Source organism: Propithecus coquereli, unplaced genomic scaffold (genome assembly GCF_000956105.1).
Source record: "Propithecus coquereli isolate 6110/MARCELLA unplaced genomic scaffold, Pcoq_1.0 Scaffold441, whole genome shotgun sequence".
NCBI classification, from domain to species: Eukaryota; Metazoa; Chordata; class Mammalia; order Primates; family Indriidae; genus Propithecus; species Propithecus coquereli.
Window position 1 is genome coordinate 948,394 of NW_012150186.1, and position 22,617 is coordinate 971,010.

Genomic DNA, 22,617 nt, shown 5'->3' on the forward strand with positions numbered 1-22,617 from the left:
GGACCAACGGAGGGGAGGCAGGGGAGGGGGAGAGGACTTCACAGAAATGGAATTCTCAGCTGAGCTCTGCCTGGAGATGACTGGCTTACACTTGCTAAACTCAGCCGGTCACACAGGGAGGAAGCTCTTGGGCCAATCTCGAACTGGAAGCCAGTCTGTGCGGGGCTCCCTTGCCCTGCCTGTGAAACCAGATCCGAAAGCCCGGGCATTGTGGGGGGCTTGGGCAGCAGAGGAGGCTTCCGGACCCCATTCGAAGTTTTTACTGGGGATAGGGGGATTTGAGAGTGCTGGGATCGGGGTGGAATGGCACAGATGAAGTCATTGTCTTAAAACAAACCTTCCCCTTTAAAAGTCCAATCTGGGGCCACATCAGAGAAGCAGGGCATATTTATTAGGGACAGTCATTTTTACCTTTAGAAACTGTCTATAAGTGCACAGGCACCCCATTCTAGGCAATGAAGAGCTACTTTGGAGGACAGTTGACACTGAACCAGCAGTCACTTTCGGAACACTGACTTTTGCTCTCTGAACTTAAAAAAAAAAAAAAAAAAACCACAGTTTTGTTCTATGTAAAGTTACTAAGAGCTCTCTGCCAAGGAACGCAACCTTGACAAACTGCTCTCAGATACCACGCTAAACTCTCACTGGATCCTTAAGGGGAAGAACTTTTAATAAATAGATTCTAATCGCTGGTCCAGGACCACACTAACCTGTTGCTGAATAGAAATACCTGTCAAAAGTATGGGGCCATAGACGTGGAGCCAGACTATTTTTATAGTTAAGTGACACAGATCCTTTTGCGTGCCTGCAAGCCCATGCACGCTGGGCACACAGATGTGTTAATACCGTGTTACTTTCATGGTAATGCCAGGCTAAAGAATCGCATCCCTTGCCAACTCCATTTGAAAGGAATGCCATTGTTTTGTTTGGTAGAGCATATGGCCAGTAAAGTATGTGCAGGGACTCCCAGCATTTTTGTTTAAAAGTTTGCCGCAGCAGTATAAACAATTAAGGCAACACTCAGAATTTCCAATCCTGAAAACCTGTTGACTCAGATGTTCTGTTTTCAAGAAAACCATGAAAGACCTAAGCATCCTTTCGCGAGTGCAGATAGCCTGCCGGTTTTGTGGCTCCCCACTGTAGGAGAAGCCCTGGTCTCCCATAAGCTTCCCAGGCAGTTTGGCTCTCTTACTAGAAACTTCTGTCCTGTAGGGAAGGTCCTACTTTCTTTCTCTAAATCTCTTTCTTGATGTAGCCCCAAAGGTCATGATCATTAGGACTTTATCTTCTGAAGCTTATTGAGAAAAAAAAGCCAGGTTGGAGTTTTCAAGTTGCCGCCCAATTTACTCAACCTTTCATGGTGGTTAGGTAAGAAAGAAAACATTTATGGCATTTGGTCGTGCGTATGGAATGGATTCTAGCGGTCTAGAGGGCGGCTCCATGTCCTGACACAAAGGGACCCTGTATATGTCTTTATATAGCGACTTCCACACAGAATGGCCTCGATGGCAGCTCCTTGTCAATTGGCTTTAACCGCATCATATGACTAAGTATGCCAATGCCTTTGACCACTTTGAACTGCACACTGGTGCTAGCAATATGCCCCTCTTTCTGACTTACTGGACTTGTATAGCAAATCACTCTCTTGGCACACAGAGATCTGGCAGTGAAAGAATGTGACCATTTACATTCTTTCTTACTTATGCCCTAATCTCTATGCCAGTCTTCTCCCAGTTATATGGGATTTTGTCTTTTTACTTCTCTGTTAGGTGTTTAGTTTAAAAGAAAAATGAGCTACTTTTTAAAAAGCGATTCATCGGACTTACCCGCTGAGTAAACTTTAAGATTTGTAATGGCAAACTCCTCCTGATTGAGTTTACAACTTGACTTCGGATTCTTAGAAGAGGTTTATCACAATTGCTTATTTTTCTCATCTAAGGAGTTCACACATCAACTTCAAGTTGATGTAATATAATTTCACAGATTCCATCATTGCTATTTGGACAATCTGCTCTTCAGGTAGAGTACCCTATGAGCATTTTCTCCCTATTTTGCTAACCCAGGAAAAGATATTTATCATCCGAATGATTGTAGCGAATATATAAAAATGAATAGCAGAGATCTATGTCTTGTTGCTTTTGTAACAATTCAACTTCAGTAACATTCCAACTATGGAAAGTGTCAAGATTTTTTGGAGAATAGGAAAAGGCATGCATTTTTCTTTCCTTTATAAACTGTTTTGTTCAGTATAGAATCCAGTCCCTAAGTGTTCATTGCCACCAGCGTGCCAGGGACACACCTTTCCACCTGGACACTCCTCAGTTTGGGGATACGTGTTTAATTTTTGCCTTTTCTCTCCTTGCTTGTTGAATAAAGCCAAGGCATGGCACCAGAAGCAGAGGGGCTACAAGAGTGCTGGAAACTCTTTTAACTGAGTCTGTCCCATTCTGCTTATGTGGAAAGTGCCCCATCTTTATAAAGCTGATGTGAGTTGTTACTGACTAAACAGTGGGGACTTGCTCTAAGGCTCTCTGAAATTTATTCCAACAAATAAAAATGATTTTCTTTTTATGCATGTCACCCAAGTTTGCTCACCAAGTTAGTGTGTTCTTTGCATAGCTGGCACAAAATCCTCTATGTTTACCTTAAGGCCTTAAAGAGACATCCTCTCTTCAAAGGAAAGGTAGTTGGGATGGGGAAAGCCAAGCCAACTCACTATGATTGGCAGTGAAGCTAAAATCAGTGGCCTTCTTGGCTGATGCAGCTTATCTTATCTCATTTTGATTCACATTGTACAATAACAATATACCTTTGAGTCTCCACACACTGCCAAACCTAAATGTGCATTCTGGTAATTAGCTTAGCAATTGATAGTACTTGTAGAAAAGAAAGGGGGAGAAAGACAAATGAAACACCAAGAAATGGATAATGCTCACATAGCCTAGGTGGTGTTGAAAGCAGCATATAAATCTCCCCTCTTGGAGGTACTATTTGCAGGAGATTTGAGTTAGAAATTTATACTGCCCAAACAGGGGTCTAAGAAGGCTTGCTCGGATGACTCATTTCCCCTACCTGCAGAAAACCATCTCAAAGTGGAGTTGACTCCCACCCTTCCACCCCTATCTTTGAACTTTTCCGTGGATCACCCCTCACTGAAGGATGCCTTAGGGGCTACACGCTTGCTTCTCTGAGTAACGGGAAAAGATCGTCCACAAGAGGGCGCATTCCAAAGACTTTTGCTTCTTGTCTGTTAATCTTGCAGGGAAAAGCAATTGTGCCTAGCCAAGCCCCTGTCTACAGCGCCCTAATCTTGGGTTAGATCCGGCTCCCTCTCATCCCCCAGAAAAAGTTAAGGTTTTATGGGATGGGAGAAACACGATTACCTGTAACACATTCAGTGAGACAGAAGGAAAGGAAGTGGAAATGCTAGTGATACGTGCGCACATTCTGGAGCTCTATGGAAGGCAGACGAGTGATAAATTTCAAAAACAAACAAAGCGGAGCAGGGAGAAATGTGACCATGAATCATCAGCGATGCTGATTTGCTCACAAGTCTCTCCCTAATACGGTTGCCCGGGTTGTACAAAAACATCTTCCGTCTCCCTTGATTTTGTTGCCCGGTTTGCTTCCCTTATCAACACACTGTTCACCAGTGAGAAATGACAAGTGACTTCCAATAGGGAGGAAAGAGGCTATTTCTTTAACGCCTTGTGGGAACATGGTGTTCAGCCTCTGAGGATGCGTCCAACCCGAGGGTGTGGAGAGAAATGGTGGGAAAAGATGTGAAAAGAGATTAAGCGTGGTTTGCGGCCTGTGAAGGGCAGCAGGGGGGGCGCAGAGATGTCAGGGTGGAAAGTCAGATTTAACATTTAGAGAACTGGGGTAATACCTTCCCAGGCACTTGCAACTTGCAAACACATACGTACGTCTTGGCCCCTCTGCTGCTAAAAAATACTTGAGCATGATCTCTTAGCTGTCGTTCAGAATCTTTCATACTCGACTGGTTCCTAGGTCCAAAATCGAAAGTGTCAAAGTTCTCAGGAACTTTGGAAGAAGTCTGAAATTTTGTGGCTTGAACCTTAAAAACATTTTCTACTTCTTTTAGGGACCTAAATCTCCTTTCTCCCTAAATATTTAACTTTCTTTTTCATCACCAATTAAAGGGAAGAGGCATAGATGACGAATGTTTGTGGGTGAGCATTTGCAATTCAATAATGGATCCTAAGGAGAGTTAGTAGGGCTGAAAACTTAATCAAGATAATTTATGGCCAAACCTATAGTTCTACTACAGGAAAGATCCTCTACTGTAGGTCAAAGGAGGAATAACCTTAGAGACCTCACTTGCTGCTTTCTGCAGAAACCCCTGGAAGCAGTCCAAACACAAAGTTAGTGCTTCAGAGAACACACATGCTGTGAATGGTTGTGCATGCCCCTACCGTTGACTATACCATATCTAGGCACAGTGAAACCTTGATGAAAAATGGAAAATTAAAGTAACAGACGCTTTTTACAACAAGACTTCTCCCCCGCCTCACCATGGTGAGTTTAAATACATTCTATAAACAACAAGCCTTTCCACATTCACAGTAGAGACGTAATTATTGCCCGTATGTAAAAGGCAGCATACTTTAAGCAGGACCCTGGTAAGGAAAACAAAACAAAACTGAAACACTGCATGTGTGTGTTGCTTATTTCATTGGACATGTTCATACACCCAGAAATATGAGATGCTGGACTTTTGGATAAGTGACATTTTGCATCTTCGGGTGGGGGAAGGGATCGACAAGGGGATCGGCTGCTTAACCCTTGGCATGCCTTCCTGATCGAGCTACTAAAAACATTTTTAAAATTCTGAAAGCAAAGGAAAATGTGCTGCAAATACCCTTTCAGGCATCTTTCCTTCCATTTTACACAGTCTCTCCTCTGACGAATCCCTCCCACCCAGCAACATTTCAAAGGTATTCCCTTTAAGGTACAAAATGTATCCCTACTCATTTTTCTGCACCTTTTTTCTCTCTCTTTGGTATGTGTCCACCAAACTCATAGAGGTTTAAGTGATGAAATATTATCACCCACATGGGTTTGCGTGGGACTTTCTTAGTGAATTACTCAGGCAGAGCAGGCTGTGATACAGCCTTGCTCACAAGCCTCAGGAGGGAAAAAATAGCACAGAGGATGAAAAGAATATTATCAGAGAGTAGGTAATGAAAGGTTAGTAAAGCAACCAGCTATATCTGGTTAGCTAGGTAATAGTGTAGGAACCATGGTCGCACCTGTACCTGCTCACGAAGCATTATGGGAAGGCTTCCATGTCAAGATTTTACAGCATGAGATATTTAAATCAAACCTGAAACGAAATTGATCCTAAACCTCTCAGCCTTAGGCAGCCTTCTTCCATTTTTCAAATTGTTATGCATAAAGATTTGAAGATTGGGGCATCCTGAGAGTGTCACTGCAATATAGCAATCTCTCTCAGGTAATATAGAGATAAAGGGAATATAATCAATTGACTAGTTATTGATTCTATTTTTCATACCTAGGACATTCGAGGGTCTATTTCTGAAACCTACAGCCCTGATAAACATCAATCCCGTGGCAGCTTCCAGCAGTCTCATCTCCCCACCCCCTTCTGCAATGAAAGCTAATGTAAAAGAAAGAAATATGCACTGCTTAATAAGTCAGAATACAATAGAACGTGTAAAATGTACCTGCATATAGGGTAGACATTAGGAAGACTTGAATCTCTCTCTTCCCCCTGTTCTCCTGAGCATTATGGCAACAGCATTTTCATGAAATTGGATCTCAGTTTTATTTTTTTTCCTGATAAAATATCATGCAGTATACAAATAGCAGTTCCAGAAATGGACACCAGGAGAAGGAGGCGACAGGCATGTCAATTAGTAGGGGAAAATCCAAATGTCAGAAATATGGGGGAGAGAGAAAGCAGGCAGGCAGAGGATGCAAATACAGGGAGCAGAGTCTTTCCGTTCAGATAATTAAACCGATGCATAAATCAGCGCCCGTGCCTCTCCACACTGTGCAGGCAATGCCTTACAGTTCATTATCAGCCAAGACCAGCATGAAAGTCATTTTGGGATGACTCTCTGATCCTAATATAACAGCACCTGACAGATTGAGCCCCTCTGATGAGTACTCTCTTTGTACAATCCTCTCCCAGGAACACTAAATCATTTGCTTCCAAGTACAGCTGCTTGTGAAGAAGGGGTGGGGCTAGATCATGCATCAGAAACCTGCTCGTATGAAATGAGGGTTGTCCTGCCGGCTGTGTGACGGGGAGCAAGCAGCCTCAGCCTCACTGGCCCTACAAAAGCAATTTGCGTGAGGCTGTCACTTGTTCCCGTCCACCGATTAACCCTCCCCAATCCCCAACATCTGCAGATATCTCTGGACTTCATTTGTGGACAGTCCACTGCGTGCAGGTCAGCACTGCCATCCATCTACCTTCACCCTCAACCCCTCCTGTCAAGCATGGATGGGAGCAGAGCAGAGCCTGTGGGGTTGAGTTCCTGAAACCCAGTGAGCCTCCCCATCCCGGGCATGAGTCAGAGACTCCTGTTTTACACCCTTTCCTGGAAAAACAAAACACAGCAGCCATGTGCCCTCTGGCTTCTCTAATTTAGCAGCTACTATCTCTCTGTCTTCAAAGTGAGACCCTGTGCAGTTTAGGATTTCGGAGGCTGCCCGCATAGAGGCAGAAGGGGAAACAGCAGGTGGCTTGTTAACATTCTCCACAGGGCAGGGCGGATGTGCCCACGCTGGGGGTAACCTGCACACTCCTCCAGGCCAGGTATCAGAGGCTTCGAAGGTCCCTGCCAGCCTTTCCCTCTGGTCTTGACAGCACCCTACCACCTTAAAATCTGCTGCTGATTGCCCTTTTAGATTAAATGACTAAGCTCTGCTTCCTGGAATCTTCTCTTTCACTTTCTTAAAAAATAAACCACAAAAAGCCCCCACCAGTTCTCTGCAAAAGGGAATATAGGAGTCATATTTTGGAAAAAAAGTCACTGCGCATATTAAAGTAAGACAGCTTCCCCCTTTAACTCCTCCCTGCTCTGGCGCTCTATCTAATCATAAGCCCAGTTTTCTTATTCATTACAACTCCTGCCAGAGACTTGAGGTCGGTGTCAAAGGAACTCCCCTTACCACCACCACCGTCATCATCGGGGCCAGCATCCTAGCAAATCTGTACAGAGATGCCAGAGAACCTTTCATATCCATCTGCAGCTCTGCTTGGCCCTGGCCTCAGTGAATTTACCACTATCATAATCACAGTGTGCAGAGTGTGTTAAATTAAGAACAGAATCTACAGTACGCAATGCACAGAAAAGCCTGCCTTCTGCTGCAGAGAACTTGAAACTGTGCCTAAAATTTATAGTACCGTAAACATCTCAGGGCCTCGAGTGATAAGTATGGCTGGATTTCCGTTAGCTATAGAAATCCAGGCAGGGAGATCCTCCTAGGGAGTTGCGAGTTCTAAGATGAACTTCTTGAAGATTGGTCCCAGATTTGTACATGGGTTACACGTACAGCGGACAGTTGTAAGTAGGCACATGGACACGAAAAAGGGGACGTGTCTCTACAGACCACTGAGTGGTAACAATGGACGGGAGGGAGAATATTTGATATAATCAAAAAATTCTAGTCTGGACACTCGCTTTTTACAGTAAATGTTGCTGCATGAATAAACATACAGGTGCTTATGGGAGGAATGGAAATAGATGACTTTCTAATTTCAGAGTTAGGCTAGAACTGAGTAGCTGCTGAATCCAGGTACTCTGATAAGGCAGGGATTTCCTCTCTATTAGCAGCAGTTGCTGTTTGAAATATGTTTTTAGTGCTCATTAAGGTGCATACCAAAGGGACAGAAGCAAAAATGGGGGATTCAGAGGTACAGTGTGGCTCTCTTAATTTAATAGAAGCCAATGCTAAGGATGCCTCCATTTGTTGAAAAGTAATCAAGTAATTGCCTGCTTTCTGCCATACACTAGACAGTGACAGTGACCTCAGACCTCAGCCCTCCTAAGCCAGACTGGCAGGCGGGTGGTGACGGGGAAGATGCGAGGGAAGACTTCTAAAGGAAGTGTCATTCAGTCTGAAAACTTACTGAAGTCAGCCACTAAGGGTGCCATGTCGAGGGTGGGCAGGACTATTCTAGGTAGAAGGAACAGCAGGTGTCATTGCCTGCAGGTAAGAGAGAGGGTGGGATCCTTAAGACTTCAAGGAAACATGGTGTAACTGGACCACAGAGAACAAGAGGACAGGTTGAGAGCCAGTGTTGATGGCAGGAACATCATATGCAGAGCCCAAAGTCCTAGGGGCTTTCCGTTGGAGATTTAGAGCAATAGGAAGTGAGTAAAGGACTTTTAAGAAGGAGTGGCATGATCAGATGTACCTTTGGGAACGATTCCTTCAGCTGCTTAATGGAGAAATGATTGGAGAGGGGCCTGACTCAGTGTCACAGAGGCAAAGTAAAGAAAAGGCTGCTCCAGTGGCCCAGAGAAGAGGTGTTGGAGGAGGAAGCCAGCCGTCACAAGGAAAGAGGAGGCTGGCTCAGTGAGTCCCGCCCACACAGACCTACACAGCGGGGTGGGGCCGTAGGCTGCCCTTTTGTGTGAGAATAATATTTCCATAGCTTGCCAGAGCTTATAGTGAGTTTTCATGTATGTTATCCAATTTGATTCTTCCAAACCTGTGAAATAATAGGTCAAATGTCGTTATACCATTCCCATCTTATAGAAGGTGAAACTGAGATCAAGCAATTAGTCAACAGACATAGACCCCCACAGGCCCTCTTCATTGTTGCACAAGGGTCTGCGAACTTTTTTTTCTGTACAGGGCTAGAGAGTAAATATTTTAGATCAGACAGTCTCTGTACAGCTACTCAACTCTGTTATAGTGCAAAAGCAACTGTAAACAACATACTAAGAAATAAGCATAGCTGTGTTCCCAAAGAACTTTATTTACAGGCATTCATGTTTAAATTTCAGATAATTTTCACATGTCACAAAATACCACTTTTCTTCAAAATGTTAAAAACTGTTCTTAGTTTGCAGACCGTATAGAAACAGGTTTGGCCCGAGGGCTGTCATTTACTGACCCCTGTTTGAGATGGTCTATCACAGAAGACTTTGCCTGAAATCTGGAGTAGATGCAAATGACAGAATTAATAAGTGTCCCTCTTTTCTCTTGTGCTGTGTTTCACCTTCAGGCACAGCCAGGAAGACACTGCACTTCGAGATTTCCAAGGAAGGCAGTGACCTGTCGGTGGTGGAGCGTGCAGAAATCTGGCTCTTCCTAAAAGTCCCGAAGGCCAACAGGACCAGGACCAAAGTCACCATCCGCCTCTTCCAGCAGCAGAAGCACCCGCAGGGCAGCTTGGATGCGGCGGAAGAGGCCGAGGAAGTGGGCTTAAAGGGGGAGAGGAGTGAACTGTTGCTATCTGAAAAGGTGGTGGATGCTCGGAAGAGCACCTGGCACGTCTTCCCTGTCTCCAGCAGCATCCAGCGGTTGCTGGACCAGGGCAAGAGCTCCCTGGACGTTCGGATTGCCTGCGAGCAGTGCCAGGAGAGCGGCGCCAGCCTGGTGCTCTTGGGCAAGAAGAAGAAGAAAGAGGAGGAGGGGGAAGGGAAGAAGAAGGACGGAGGTGAAGCAGGGGCGGGAGCAGAGGAGGAGAAGGAGCAGTCGCACAGACCTTTCCTCATGCTGCAGGCCCGGCAGTCCGAAGACCACCCTCACCGCCGGCGCCGGCGCGGCTTGGAGTGTGACGGCAAGGTCAACATCTGCTGTAAGAAACAGTTCTTTGTTAGCTTCAAGGACATCGGCTGGAATGACTGGATCATCGCCCCCTCTGGCTATCACGCCAACTACTGCGAGGGTGAGTGCCCGAGCCACATAGCAGGCACGTCTGGGTCCTCGCTGTCCTTCCACTCGACGGTCATCAACCACTACCGCATGCGGGGGCACAGCCCCTTTGCCAACCTCAAATCGTGCTGTGTGCCCACCAAGCTGAGACCCATGTCCATGTTGTACTATGATGATGGTCAAAACATCATCAAAAAGGACATTCAGAACATGATTGTGGAGGAGTGCGGGTGCTCATAGAGTCACCCAGCCCACGGGGAAAGGGAGCTAGAGTTGTCCAGAGAAGACAGTGGCAAGATGAAGAAATTTTTAAGGTTTCTGAGTTAAACAACCAGAAAAATAGAAATTTAAAACAAACAAAAACAGAAACAAAAAACTAAAAACAAAACCTGATGAAACCGATGAAGGAAGATGTGGAAAAAAATCCTTAGCCAGGGCTCAGACGTGAAGCAGGGAAGGAGACAGGAATTGGGGGCGGGAAAGGGAGAGTGTACCCTTCATTTCTTCTGAGATCAAACTCATGACATCAGTTGTTTAAATGGGGTATTGTCCCCTCCCGCCTTGCGGTTCCCCTGTGAGCCTTGAATCAACTTGTCTAGTCTGCAGGAGTGTGGACTAGCACAACCCAAATAGCATCTAGAAAGCCATGAGTTTGAAAGGGCCCATCACAGCACTTCCCCACCCAGTTACCCAGGTCATAAGGTATGTCTGCGTGACACTATCTCTGTGTATATCAACACACACACATACACACACACAGGCGTTTCCACATACCACATACATACACATGCTGGTAAAAGAACAATAGTGTGCAGGTGGTCACACTTTCTTTTTCTGCACCACTTTTACAACAAGACAACAAAACAAAACAAAATCCAACATAAAAAATTGAGAACAAGAATGGGAAGAGTGAAAGATCAAGGAAAAAAGAATACCAAGTTACATTTCGTTAAGGTGCTTATGATCTTAGAACTATGCAACCTAATAGGTTTGAAACTGTTTACCTGAGAGAGAACAAAAAGAGAGACTTTTTTGTATCGGAAGTAATCTGATTAATTTTTATTTTCTTCAAGGAGAGATACTTGAAAGGAATATGTTTGTCCATCTGTTGGATCCAAACATTTCTATATTTTGTAAATGTTGTTGTTGTTTTTTTTTTTTTTATCGTTTACTATTTGCACTACAATGGTGTTTGACCTGTCTAATCCTTATTTAACAAGTATTTTCTTTGGGTGGGGGTGGGGGTGGGGTTTAAGAGCTGCACTTAATGTGAGCTATAAAAGAACTGCTACAGCACACAAAATAGCTATTTTTATTATTATAATTATAATTATTATTATTATTTTGTACCTTAAAAAATAGACACATACACCAAAGACATTTGTGTGAGCCTTTAAACAGTCTGTCTGTGGTTGGTATCATTCACCATCATTGAGTCAGGGGTTGGGATTAAGATTGAGTAGGGTGGATTGTGTTCAGGCTTAAAAGACCTGAGAAGTTTGGTTTTTGACTCCTACATCCATGAAACAGGACATTTCATACTGGATGTACAGTAGTTGTACACTGTTCGATATCAAGTTCAATCAAATTCATGAAACTACATGCTTGTATGTGTATATATACATTGCTTGTGCATATGCATATCTGTGTGTATATATACATGTATTGTACCATGTCCATACACATTTTAAGCACTTCAGGCTGTCATTTTTTAATGTTCTTAAAGCAATGAATGTTTGTGTGCAAAACACAGTATTTTTAAGAAGGATAGGCTATAGTTTTTGCTTTTACTCTGAACTCGGTGGGCACATTTCAAAAATCTGGATGGGATAAAGCCTGGAAATTCCAGTGAATATTCAGCAAGGCCCTCGCTAAACATACAGGGATCAAATTCCCTCCTCTTTCTTGCCCCTCCCACCCCACTTCTACAAGTTATCCCCTGTGGGGAAAATAGGATGTTAATCAAAACTCGGGTTAATTCTGATTTTTTTTTCAACTTATATTTATTGTCTGTTGGAATCAATCTTACATCAGAAGCTTTTTTGGAAAAAAAATAATCTTTAGGCCAGAATGAAAGAGGTGAGTGTATTTCTTTCTTTTTTTTTTTTTTTAATGATTCAGGCCTGGTTGTGAGAAATATTACTTGTACCCATTGGGTTTGATAATGTTCTTATCACTAGTTAAAAGATACATGATTTGGGGGAAGATGTTAAGAGAGTGAGAGTAGGAAGAGAACAATTAAAAGGAGGCAGGGACGAGGGCAGTAGCAAAAATCTCTAATATCTTAATTGATAGCCAAAACTCCTGATGTATGAGTTTGCATGTATTGATTTGGATGCAAAAAGAAAAAAAAAACAACTTTGTTTTATAAATATCAAAATACGTGCTTAAAGCTAAGTTTCTATCTAATTTATTCTAGTATTTAGCTTGCCTAGAATAGCTAGTAAGTTATTCATTTATGTGTTTTTAAAAATACAGAGCCTTATTTTCACTGACTTGTTTGAAGTTTGCAAAACTTTTTAAAAATTGAAAAAAATTCTAATAATTGGGAAAAATCACATTCATTCATATTTTGTAAACTACGGAAGCTGTTAGCTCTTCAATTGATTTTTAAGAAATCAATTATAGGAAAATAAAGTATCAGTGAGAAATCAAACATTATAAAATGTGGTTTAGCTTTTCTTGAAAAATATGTTAAGTCAGTAGACTATAACACTGGGCTGTATGTAGGCAAATTACTTTAATGTCATAACTGGGCAAATACACTTGGTATGTTCTAGAGGTCCTCTTTTTTTAATGCAGGAAATACAACATGTACTGGGTGAGAAGCTTCAGAGTGGATTCTCAGGAAGGTCCATCGACCTTGGGTTACATGCATGGGAAGGTGGGTGTGGGGAGGGAAGTTTTAGGGGAAAGTAGACGGCCATGTTCACCTTAACAAATGTAAATGTTCATGGAAGAAATTTAAGGGCCTTTTGAACTGCATCTTCTTTGGTACTGGAACTAATCCTGAAATAATCTATAGAAATAGTGTGAGGGAATAAGTCCTAGTTCACTGTGCAGCAGCAGAGCTGATTGAGGCCATGGAAAAAAAATTTAGAAAGACAGATGATACCCATGTGTAGTCTCATTCATCTCAAATAAATCTGCCATCTTTTTAAGCTCTTTATGTCCTAGACATATTGGGGGTAATATGAGGTTTGATTGGTGGCCAGAGTAATTAAAAGCAGAAAAATGAAATTCCATATGATAATATTTTAATTGGATATTAAATGATTGGGTTATCATACACCCACAAACTTTAATTTTATTTCGTTAAATTTATGTGGCCTTGAAATAGAATTATAAATTGCTACCATCTTTAGTAATATTGAAAGATACTATTTTACCATCTTTAATAATTTTGGAAAATACGAGCCTGTGAACAACCACTCTTTGACGTAGCAGGACAAGACCAAAAGAAAAAGCTTTTAAATTCTACCATATAGGGTTCTTCCTAATATGATTTTTTCTGAAATGGGGGTGACTCTCATCTTATTATGTCTCCCCTCTTTCTCTAAGGCTAATCTCTAGGCTCTTAAAAATATGCCCACGCCAATTATAGAAGCTCTGAAAGGCATTTGTCTTCAAATATATTTTAAGAGTAATAAATACTTTATAGACCGAATTGACATTTTCTATTTTTTTTCCAAAAAATTAAGGTGAATTCCAGCACACCGAGTTGGTATTTTCTTGTCCCGGAAGACCAGCCAACTTCATATTTATTTAAGATTGATTCCACACTCCATTTTCAAGGAGAGTTTCTGCATTCTCCTCAAAGGTAGAACAAGTACATTTTTTTTTCAACCCTTGTGGGATTGGACTTTAAGAGGTGACTCTAAAAAACAGAGAACAAATACGCCTCAATTGTATTAAGCATAGATTCAAATTATCATGTTCGCTTAAAAAATGATTTCCTGTGAGCCTTTTGACAACTTCCCTTTTCAATATAGAGAAAAACTTAGTCACCCTGAAAATCTACAGAATAAATGAAACTTGTAGATGTGGGCAGAAGGTTTGGGTGTGGACATCGTATGTGTTTAAATTAAACCCTGTATCACTGAGAAGCTGTTGTATGGGTCAGAGGAAATGAATGCTTAGAAGCTGTTCACATCTTCAAGAGCAGAAGCAAACCACATGTCTCAGCTATATTATTATTTATTTTTATGCATAAAGTGAATCATTTCTTCTGTATTAATTTCCAATGGGTTTTACCCTCTATTTAAATGCTTTGAAAAACAGTGCATTGACAATGGGTTGATATTTTTCTTTAAAAGAAAAATATAATTACGAAAGCCAAGATAATCTGAAGCCTGTTTTGTTTTAAAACTTTTTATGTTCTGTGGTTGATGTTGTTTGTTTGTTTGTTTGTTTTTATTTTTATTTTGTTTTGTTTTTTTGCATACTACATGCAGTTCTTTAACCAATGTCTTTTTGGCTAATGTAATTAAAGTTGTTAATTTATATGAGTGCATTTCAACTATGTCAATGGTTTCTTAATATTTATTGTGTAGAAGTACTGGTAATTTTTTTTATTTACAATATGTTTAAAGAGATAACAGTTTGATATGTTTTCATGTGTTTATAGCAGAAGTTATTTATTTCTATGGCATTCCAGCGGATATTTTGGTGTTTGCGAGGCATGCAGTCAATATTTTGTACAGTTAGTGGACAGTATTCAGCAACGCCTGATAGCTTCTTTGGCCTTATGTTAAATAAAAAGACCTGTTTGGGATGTATTTTTTATTTTTATTTTTATTTTTATTTCATGTCTTATTGATTTTCTAAGGTCAACTTTGCACACATATTGCCACATCCTTTGCTGGGTGATAATTTTGTTTCTACTGTAATGATGCAGAAGAGGATGAGAAACAGACTGAATGTGGGAGAGAGAACAAAAGCTGGAGTGAGAGAGCTCGAGTAGAAAAAGAATAGATATTGCCATGGCAGAGGCTGGTAATGGGCTATAGATGCTTGGACCAGCAATATTTATATTTTATTCATTTTGTTAATTTCCCATTTCTCCAACTGTAGTGGCGAGTACTTACAAGAAATAAAGAGATGTTCCTTCCTTACTTCCCTCCCTCCTTCTTCCTTCCTTCTTTCTTCCTCCTTTCCTTTCTGGCTAGAAAACTGGAAATGCGTGGAGTAACTAAAGCTAGAAAACCACAAACATGGGGAAAAATGTGCTTAATCCTACTACTAGGAGCAACAGAACCAATTTGGAATCACAGAAGTAAAGTCAAGAATCAATTGAACGTTCAACTTTTTCTTCTGTGATTTTTCTCTAGTATCTGTGCCCATCCCAGAGGTTATATGGAGAACGGTATTAATAACTTCCTTAAATGTCCATATGAACCAAGAATGTCCCCATGTGTCACTTCATTCAATATTCACATATTATTGTTTTAACCCTCCTGCAGAGTAGGTGTTACCTCTGCTTTTACAGGTGACTCTGAGGCACAGTTAAGTAACATTAATTGGAACTAAAATCACAACGCAAGTCTATATTCAAGTCCAAAATTAATTTTCTTTTTGTTCTTCTGTGATTTCATTTTTGTGTTAATTTCCTTATGTTGTGAGTAAAAAAAGGGGGCAGGAGTGGATTGAGTGTTGAACTCCCTTCTAACTTTTTAACACAGACCACTTTATACTCACCAGATAATTCACTTGTACTTATCTCCAAGTGAAATGCCAAGTTCATGTAAATTCATCCTAAGCCCTTTTTATTTCAGTAGGAAAGTTCCAATTTTTTAAAATTAGAAATTGGGAATTTGTATAGTCTCGCTTTATATTTTCTACTCTATTTTATTTTTCTATTCTTATATTTTGCTAGGAGAAACTTTTTGTCCAAAGTACTTTATGGGCCCAGTGATGTGTGTGTGTGTGTGTGTCTGTGTGTGTGTGTGTGCACACGCGCACGTTTGAGCACTTGCATTAGCCTTTATTTCCTGCCAAGTTTAACAATGAATACATATTAGAAACTAAGTAAAAATCCCATTTAATTATAAATGAGTAATATTGTTGTGAAATGTATATGTACATTATCATAATCAAGGCAAAAATAGCTTAAAAAAACAAAGTTGGAGTCAAGTATAGAAAAATATATTGAATATGCATATATATGTATATATAATATACACACACGTATACATATAAAATATATATAAAATGTGTATAGATATATGTATAGGATATATACTCATATATGGGGATGAGAGAAAATGTGTTATCATTTAATACCTAAATCCATTTCATATAGAAATGGAAAACAATTGTCTGACAAGGTGCCCAAACTGACAAAAAGAAATAGGGCAGTGTAATAATTCCTTTTTTGCATCAAATCAAGTGCCGGCTTCTTTAAAAGAATTCTGATGTTTCTACATTAATCCAATTTAGAGTCCTCTCTTTGGGCCATGAAAAGGCCAGAGTCATTAGAATTCTCCATTACACTCTTTTAGGCTTTCTTTAATTGTCATGTAATTACTGTAAGAAAAATAGGAAAGGCAAATTGCTTATCCACAAGCAAAGAACTAGAGAACTGTTTCAAACTTCTTAGAAATGGACAATTGCCCCAAATGATGATATCCAATTTCAAGAAGAGCCCATGATCCTAGGAGTTCAACCATGACTTCACATTCACCCAATGGACATCAGAGAAGCATTTTTCTTGCAGAAAACGTGGCAGTTAAAATCTGGAGGTGGTTTTGGCTAATTGCTTCAAGAAAAATAATGAAGAATTTTTTTTAGCTGATTTTTGCTAAGAAAGACAGAGGAAGTGTTGAGAGGAGTTTCCATCATTGTCAGAAAAGAACATTGAAAAAGCCACCCAAGGCCAGAGTTGATTTGCTGCTGTGATTTTTCCTGTTATGGTGGTGGTAGTGCCTGCATCACTGTTATGTGGGGGACACAATGTTCTAACACAAACACTGCAATGTGCCAACAAAAGATCCCATGGAATATGCCTCTCATTAATGAAGTTGTCTCAACACAGTTGAGTACCATGGCCTAAGCCATTTGAAAAGCTTGGTACTCACATGGGATAAAGGCAGTCATTAAGGGGAAACTCTTGCATTGTGAAAGAAAGAAAGAGAGAAAGAAAGAGAGAGAGAAAAAAAAAGACAAACACTCTTAATCTATGCCAGAAACAGGCAGGCCTAAGGCAGGAGGATGACAAAGCATTGTGCTTCAAAGTGTTTATTGTGCTAGAGCTTCCAAGCACTTTGAAGACCATCATCAAATCCTTCTAAATGGAACCAGGGAGCCTTCTTGCCATTGATCTCAACAACAAATGTTTGTGTTTCATGGCCAATTTATTTGTGCCTCAAAGACTCTAAGTAAAGTTGTTATTAAATAGGATTTTTTTAAAGATAAAACTAATTTTCCACCAAGTAATCATATCCTAAACATAATCAAATTGCCAACTAGATGAAATGGCTTAGGTTATCCCAATAGCATACATTTAGTGGCTATTATTATGCTAAGTATCATAGGGTTCATAATTCTGAAATTGAGTAACTCCTATGTTCTCAAAATAGTGAATTTGAAGCAGTCTCTATCAGATCATTAGTCCATACTGCCATGAAGTCATTAATGGCCTCAGATCGAAAACATGGAACAAAAACAATAGAGCCCTTTCCTTGTGGGCTTCGGATAATAGGATATGAGTTACACTTAAAAATCTAGCTAATTGGGTTAATTATTCATTTAGCAACCATGTGAAAACAGTCTAGGTAGAGGACTCAAGAGTGATCTCCAAGCTAAACACTGTTAAGTTTTGCAGATAGGATGGCTCTGAGCTTCCTTGAAAGAGGAATAGACAGCCAGTGTTAGCTGGCCGGATTGATGTCCCCAGCAAGCCAGTGTCAACAGGTACAGGGAAACAAGACAAGCATGGCTTCCTTTTCCCATGACAGCCAGTTCTTACCCCAGCACCAGACCACTGTAGCTCACTCCTACAACCAGGCATCACAGGTGGGTGAGAAGGTAATGGAGGAATAGCGTTTATCTTTGGGATTTAAACATTTCACAAAACAGGGTATGTGACCTTAACCCATTGTATACTGAGCAAGTATGCAATTATGATTCTGGCTAGATGCATCCATCACCTGGAAGACTGATTTTCAAAGCCCAGAATTGGTAGTTCATAAATTGAGCACTGGAAGTACATTCTGTGGAAAAGACAGAAATTGCTGTAATAAACATCTTCAGATTATCAAAAATGAGAGGGAAGTAGACGAAATCCACCGGTGATGAGGGCAAGCTCAGGTGCCTCCCTCCAGCCTCAGCTGTGGCTTTGACTTGTCAGGGAGTAATCTGCTGAAGGCGTGGGCTGGCCTTTAGGAATCAAATTGCTTGAGGTTTCTTGTTGGTGTCTTCCTGAAGGAGGAGTAGGTATCAGGGGAAATTAGCGTGGGGAAAAGCTGCATCTTCCACCAGTCAGGCTTCCAGGACTTAGGCCTAGACCAGTGGAGAGAAGGGGCTGCAGGCAGAAATGGGAGAACCTTTTGACAGCAAGGATCTGGGTAAAGAAGGCACTCCTTGGTTCCCAGTAGCAAATTGTGATACTATATGGGAGAGGGGAATATTTTCCTTGATTTTGCATTGAAAATAGCACCATAGATGCTGCATGCAAAATGGGCTGACGGCTTTGGGAGCCTTGGGAGATGGGACCTTCACCAGAGTTTGGCATTCAGAAGGTGGCCTCTGGACGTGGTGGCAGTGCAATGGCTCACATGAGATACCTGAGAGTCCCCAGACATGACTGGATAAAACATAGGGATGGGGAATGGAGTTGACTAAGGTCTGTCTTTGAGAAAGTGAGACAAGAGCTCATGAAATTGGGTCTATTTCAGTTAGTATAATCTTGTCTGCTTTGACAGATTTGTAAGGGTGCAAGGAACTCAATTTACATTAGAATTGCATATAGTGACTATTAGTCGAACCCCAATTCAAACATATCGCAAATGTATTCACCTTTAAGAGTAACTTATTTATTTATTTATTTATTTTTTGAGACAGAGTCTCACTGTGTTGCCCGGGCTAGAGTGCCGTGGCGTCATCCTAGCTCACAGCAACCTCAGACTCCTGGGCTCAAGCGATCCTCCTGCCTCAGCCTCCCGAGTAGCTGGGACTACAGGCATGCGCCACCATGCCCGGCTAATTTTTTCTATATATTTTTAGTTGTCCAATTAATTTCTTTCTAATTTATAGTAGAGACGGGGTCTCGCTCTTGCTCAGGCTGGTCTCGAACTCCTGAGCTCAAACAATCCGCCCGCCTCGGCCTCCCAGAGAGCTAGGATTACAGGCGTGAGCCACCGCGCCCGGCCACGAGAGTAACTTATTTTTTGACAATTTGAAATAGATTTTGTATAAGAAGTGAGGCCCAGAAAATGATATCTATGTATTGCTAGAAGGAAGGACTTGGAAAAAGTTGAGATCCAGACGTGGAAACAGTGCTTCCTGGGCAAGAGTAGCTGAGAGAAACTACCTTCAATGTGTATGGGTATACCATATGTTTAATTTAAAAACTCCTATCATGATGTTATGTGCCGGGCACTGTTCTGAATGCTTTAAGCCTTGTAAAAACTCTTCTCCCCCCACTTTTTGAAAGATGGACCTTAGCCACCATCTCATAAGAAAGAAAACTGTGGCAGAGAGTAGTCGAGTAACTTGTCCAAGGTCAAACACCTAGGATGCTACAGAGCTGGGGTTCAAACCCAGGGAGTTCTGCATCAGCCATTGCACCTCCAGCCATGTGTTCTGCTACAGCTGCTGTTACCCTGTAACTCTGCTAACACAAAACTCCCTTCTTCTACCTCTACATCGAGCTTGCATATTTATAGCTGATACAACCAACTGCTTGTTCGGCTGATCATTTACGGAGAGGAGGCACTAATGAGGAAGGAATGCTGGATCATGACTCAGGAAATCCAAGCTTTATCCTGCCTCAGTCACTAAATAATTCCATCATATTAAGTCACATTTATATCTTTCAGTTTCAGTGTCCAAATCTATGAAAAGGGCTGAGTTAGAATCTCTCAAATGTATTTCAGCCTTAACGTGCTAAAATCCAAAGTTGGTAGACATGGGTAAGACACAAATCTTTTGGCCAGAGTACTTGCATCTCCCTTTGTAACAGATCTTACCCACAAGGACCTAGCTAATCACCAGATATATTTTTTAATTGATTGTTTTTGTGTTTTTGCTGTCCCAATAGGTACTTTTTGTTATAACAGCAACAACAGTGAAATATTTGACAAAGTGACTTGAGGAAAAAACAATTGTCAAAACCACTCAACCAAGTTGACTGGAAAACTTAATTCATCGTTACTCATGTTGCTTTTTAAAAAGAGGCCAAAGCAAAGAGCAAGGTCTGGATCCATGAAATGCGTTTTACACTTGGCGTGATCAGACAGATGTGTTTATATACATCTTTCTTGCTTGCCGTTGGCCTGTCAGCTTTTTCATGCATTTCTGTATTTCTGGATCTGTGTTTCACTTCGCACATCCATGGATTTCGACCTCTTTTTTCTTCACTATCAACAGATTGTATGTTTTTGCTTCTTTTTCTTTTCTATCATTCTTCATATTCCCAGAGAGCATTCTTTTTCTGGCTTCTTCTGAAAGCCAGAAGGGAAGGTCACTAAGAATACAACGTTTGTTTAGACAGGGAAAGTTTCAAATGGGGCTTCACGTCCTAGGCCAGAAACTCTCCAACTTTAGTGCTCAGAATCACCTGGGAACCTTATTAAAAATCATTATTCCCATGCTTCACCCACCAGAGATTTTGAGATAATGGGTCAGGAATGGGACTGAGAATCTATACTTTGTGAAAGTTCTAGAGTGCAGGCTTGGGGCTTCCCATTTAAAAAATTATTCAACACGTCATCACAGGGGAAGGGCTTTGTGAAAATGAGGCTTTTGTTTTGCTTTTGCAAAAAGATATAGATAAACCATTTAGGAAAACTGGAACCAGCTATATTGGTGACCCTGAATTCTTCTGTAGAAGCAAGTAGATGGTGTATTAGCACAAACTGCCAAAAGCCACACTCACCCACATCTGAGTATTTCCTCTTCTCGGAGTCTTATCCGGGTTCATGGATGGGAAGTGTGAGCACATGGTGTAATAACTGCAGAAGTAGACACATTCATCAAAAGATTATTACCCAGGATCTAATTAGAGATGGATATGGTTTCAAATTTTATGCATAGGGCTTAGTGATTTAGTACCACTTCTTTGTTTTCCCTTTAGATTTAATATGATGACAATTTCTGTAATTGTATAATCTCATCTCTGAGAAAAGTCAACTTGGTTTTATACACATGGTTAGTATGTGGCATTAACCCTTCTGGTTACAAATCGTGTATGCATGAAGAAACTGAAGATGAGTTGAGCCCTGGAGTGAGTACTAAGTATGTGTGGTCCAGGCTGTCCTTTGATTCAGTGATGTGACCTTGAACTAGGTGCTTTGATCCTTGATTTATTCTTCTGTAGGGTGGATCCCATGACACCTATTTTGCTTATGTCCCTGGGGTGCTGTTAGGGTAAGCGCATGTCAAACTGCTTTCGTGATTGAAAAATCAAAATAATGATGAGGCTGCTCCTTCTGTTTCTTTAGTCCATAAACGCAATCTCCCAGGCCATTCATTTGTTTCTAATTTCTATTTTTTGATCCAATAATTTAACATTGTACCCCAAACCACCTCAATGAACCACTGAGAGATGAGTTTATAGTAAAGAGATGCAATCTGTTTGAATACAGCTTTTTTTCATGTATATCGATCATCTGGTATGAATACAGTTTTTAAAGAACGTTAGTGACCAGGCAACACAACCTTGATTAAGCTGTATTTCTGATAGTACATTTTTAAATTTTGAAAGCTGTTTTTTCCATAATGTTTTCAAGTAGTGCCAATCTCAAAATCTCTTTGGATTGATATGCTACACATGTACCATATCATTCTAATGTAAAGTCATTAGAAATACATTTACTGTAGAACTATCACCTTCCAGAGACCTACCACAGAAAACTTTTGTATTTGAAAAGGCCCATCGAGTGGGTACATGCTACAGAACAAGCGAAGCTGAGTTAACTGTCAGTGGAGGAAAGTGTTGGAAGATGTTTCTAATCATTACAGTTATGTGTGCCCTGTAATGCTTGGCTTCCAAGTATTTCTTTTCTTAGCCAGTAAATTTAGAAATAAGTAAATGAAATACAATGTATAACACGATGAAGGGAATAGTTTCCTGGTTAAATAATACAAAGTTTCAGTTAGCCACTTAGCAACTTTATGGCATTGGGCAAATTGTTTAAATTCAATGACCATTTTCCCTTCTCCTCTTAAAATATGGGATAAAAATGTATATACTTGGTAGGGCTATTTGGAAAATTCAAGTGGAAAGACATCTAAACAGCAGAGCTTAGTGCCTGACATGGTGAGTTCACCATCAGCCCCTGCTAGAAATATTCCGTTATATTTTTACGGCCCCGCCTCTAAGGATTATCAGAAGTGCCTCCCTCAGTCATACCCCGGGTCCATGCATTCTAGGACTCTGGTTCTGACAGTGACGCCACGGGAGGTTTTGGGATGTGGTTGTTGTTTTCTCTCCCTAAAACATCTTCCTTTAATAGTCCTGCTATAACTATCCATTCTAGTTTAGTCTACCTCTTAAGGTGACAAATTCTATATAAA

At 40.9% G+C, this 22,617-nt stretch overlaps 1 protein-coding gene across 1 annotated transcript in view; it reads left to right on the forward strand.

The window, feature by feature from the left end:
• INHBA (inhibin, beta A) overlaps positions 1–10,240 on the forward strand; it is a 10,907-nt gene extending 667 nt beyond the window's left edge. Inside the window, exon 2 of the mRNA XM_012654539.1 lies at positions 9,230–10,240. Coding sequence (XP_012509993.1) covers positions 9,230–10,122 — 893 coding nt within the window. The 3' untranslated portion in view covers positions 10,123–10,240. The remainder of the gene's footprint in view (positions 1–9,229) is intronic.
• The last annotated feature ends 12,377 nt before the right edge of the window (positions 10,241–22,617 follow it).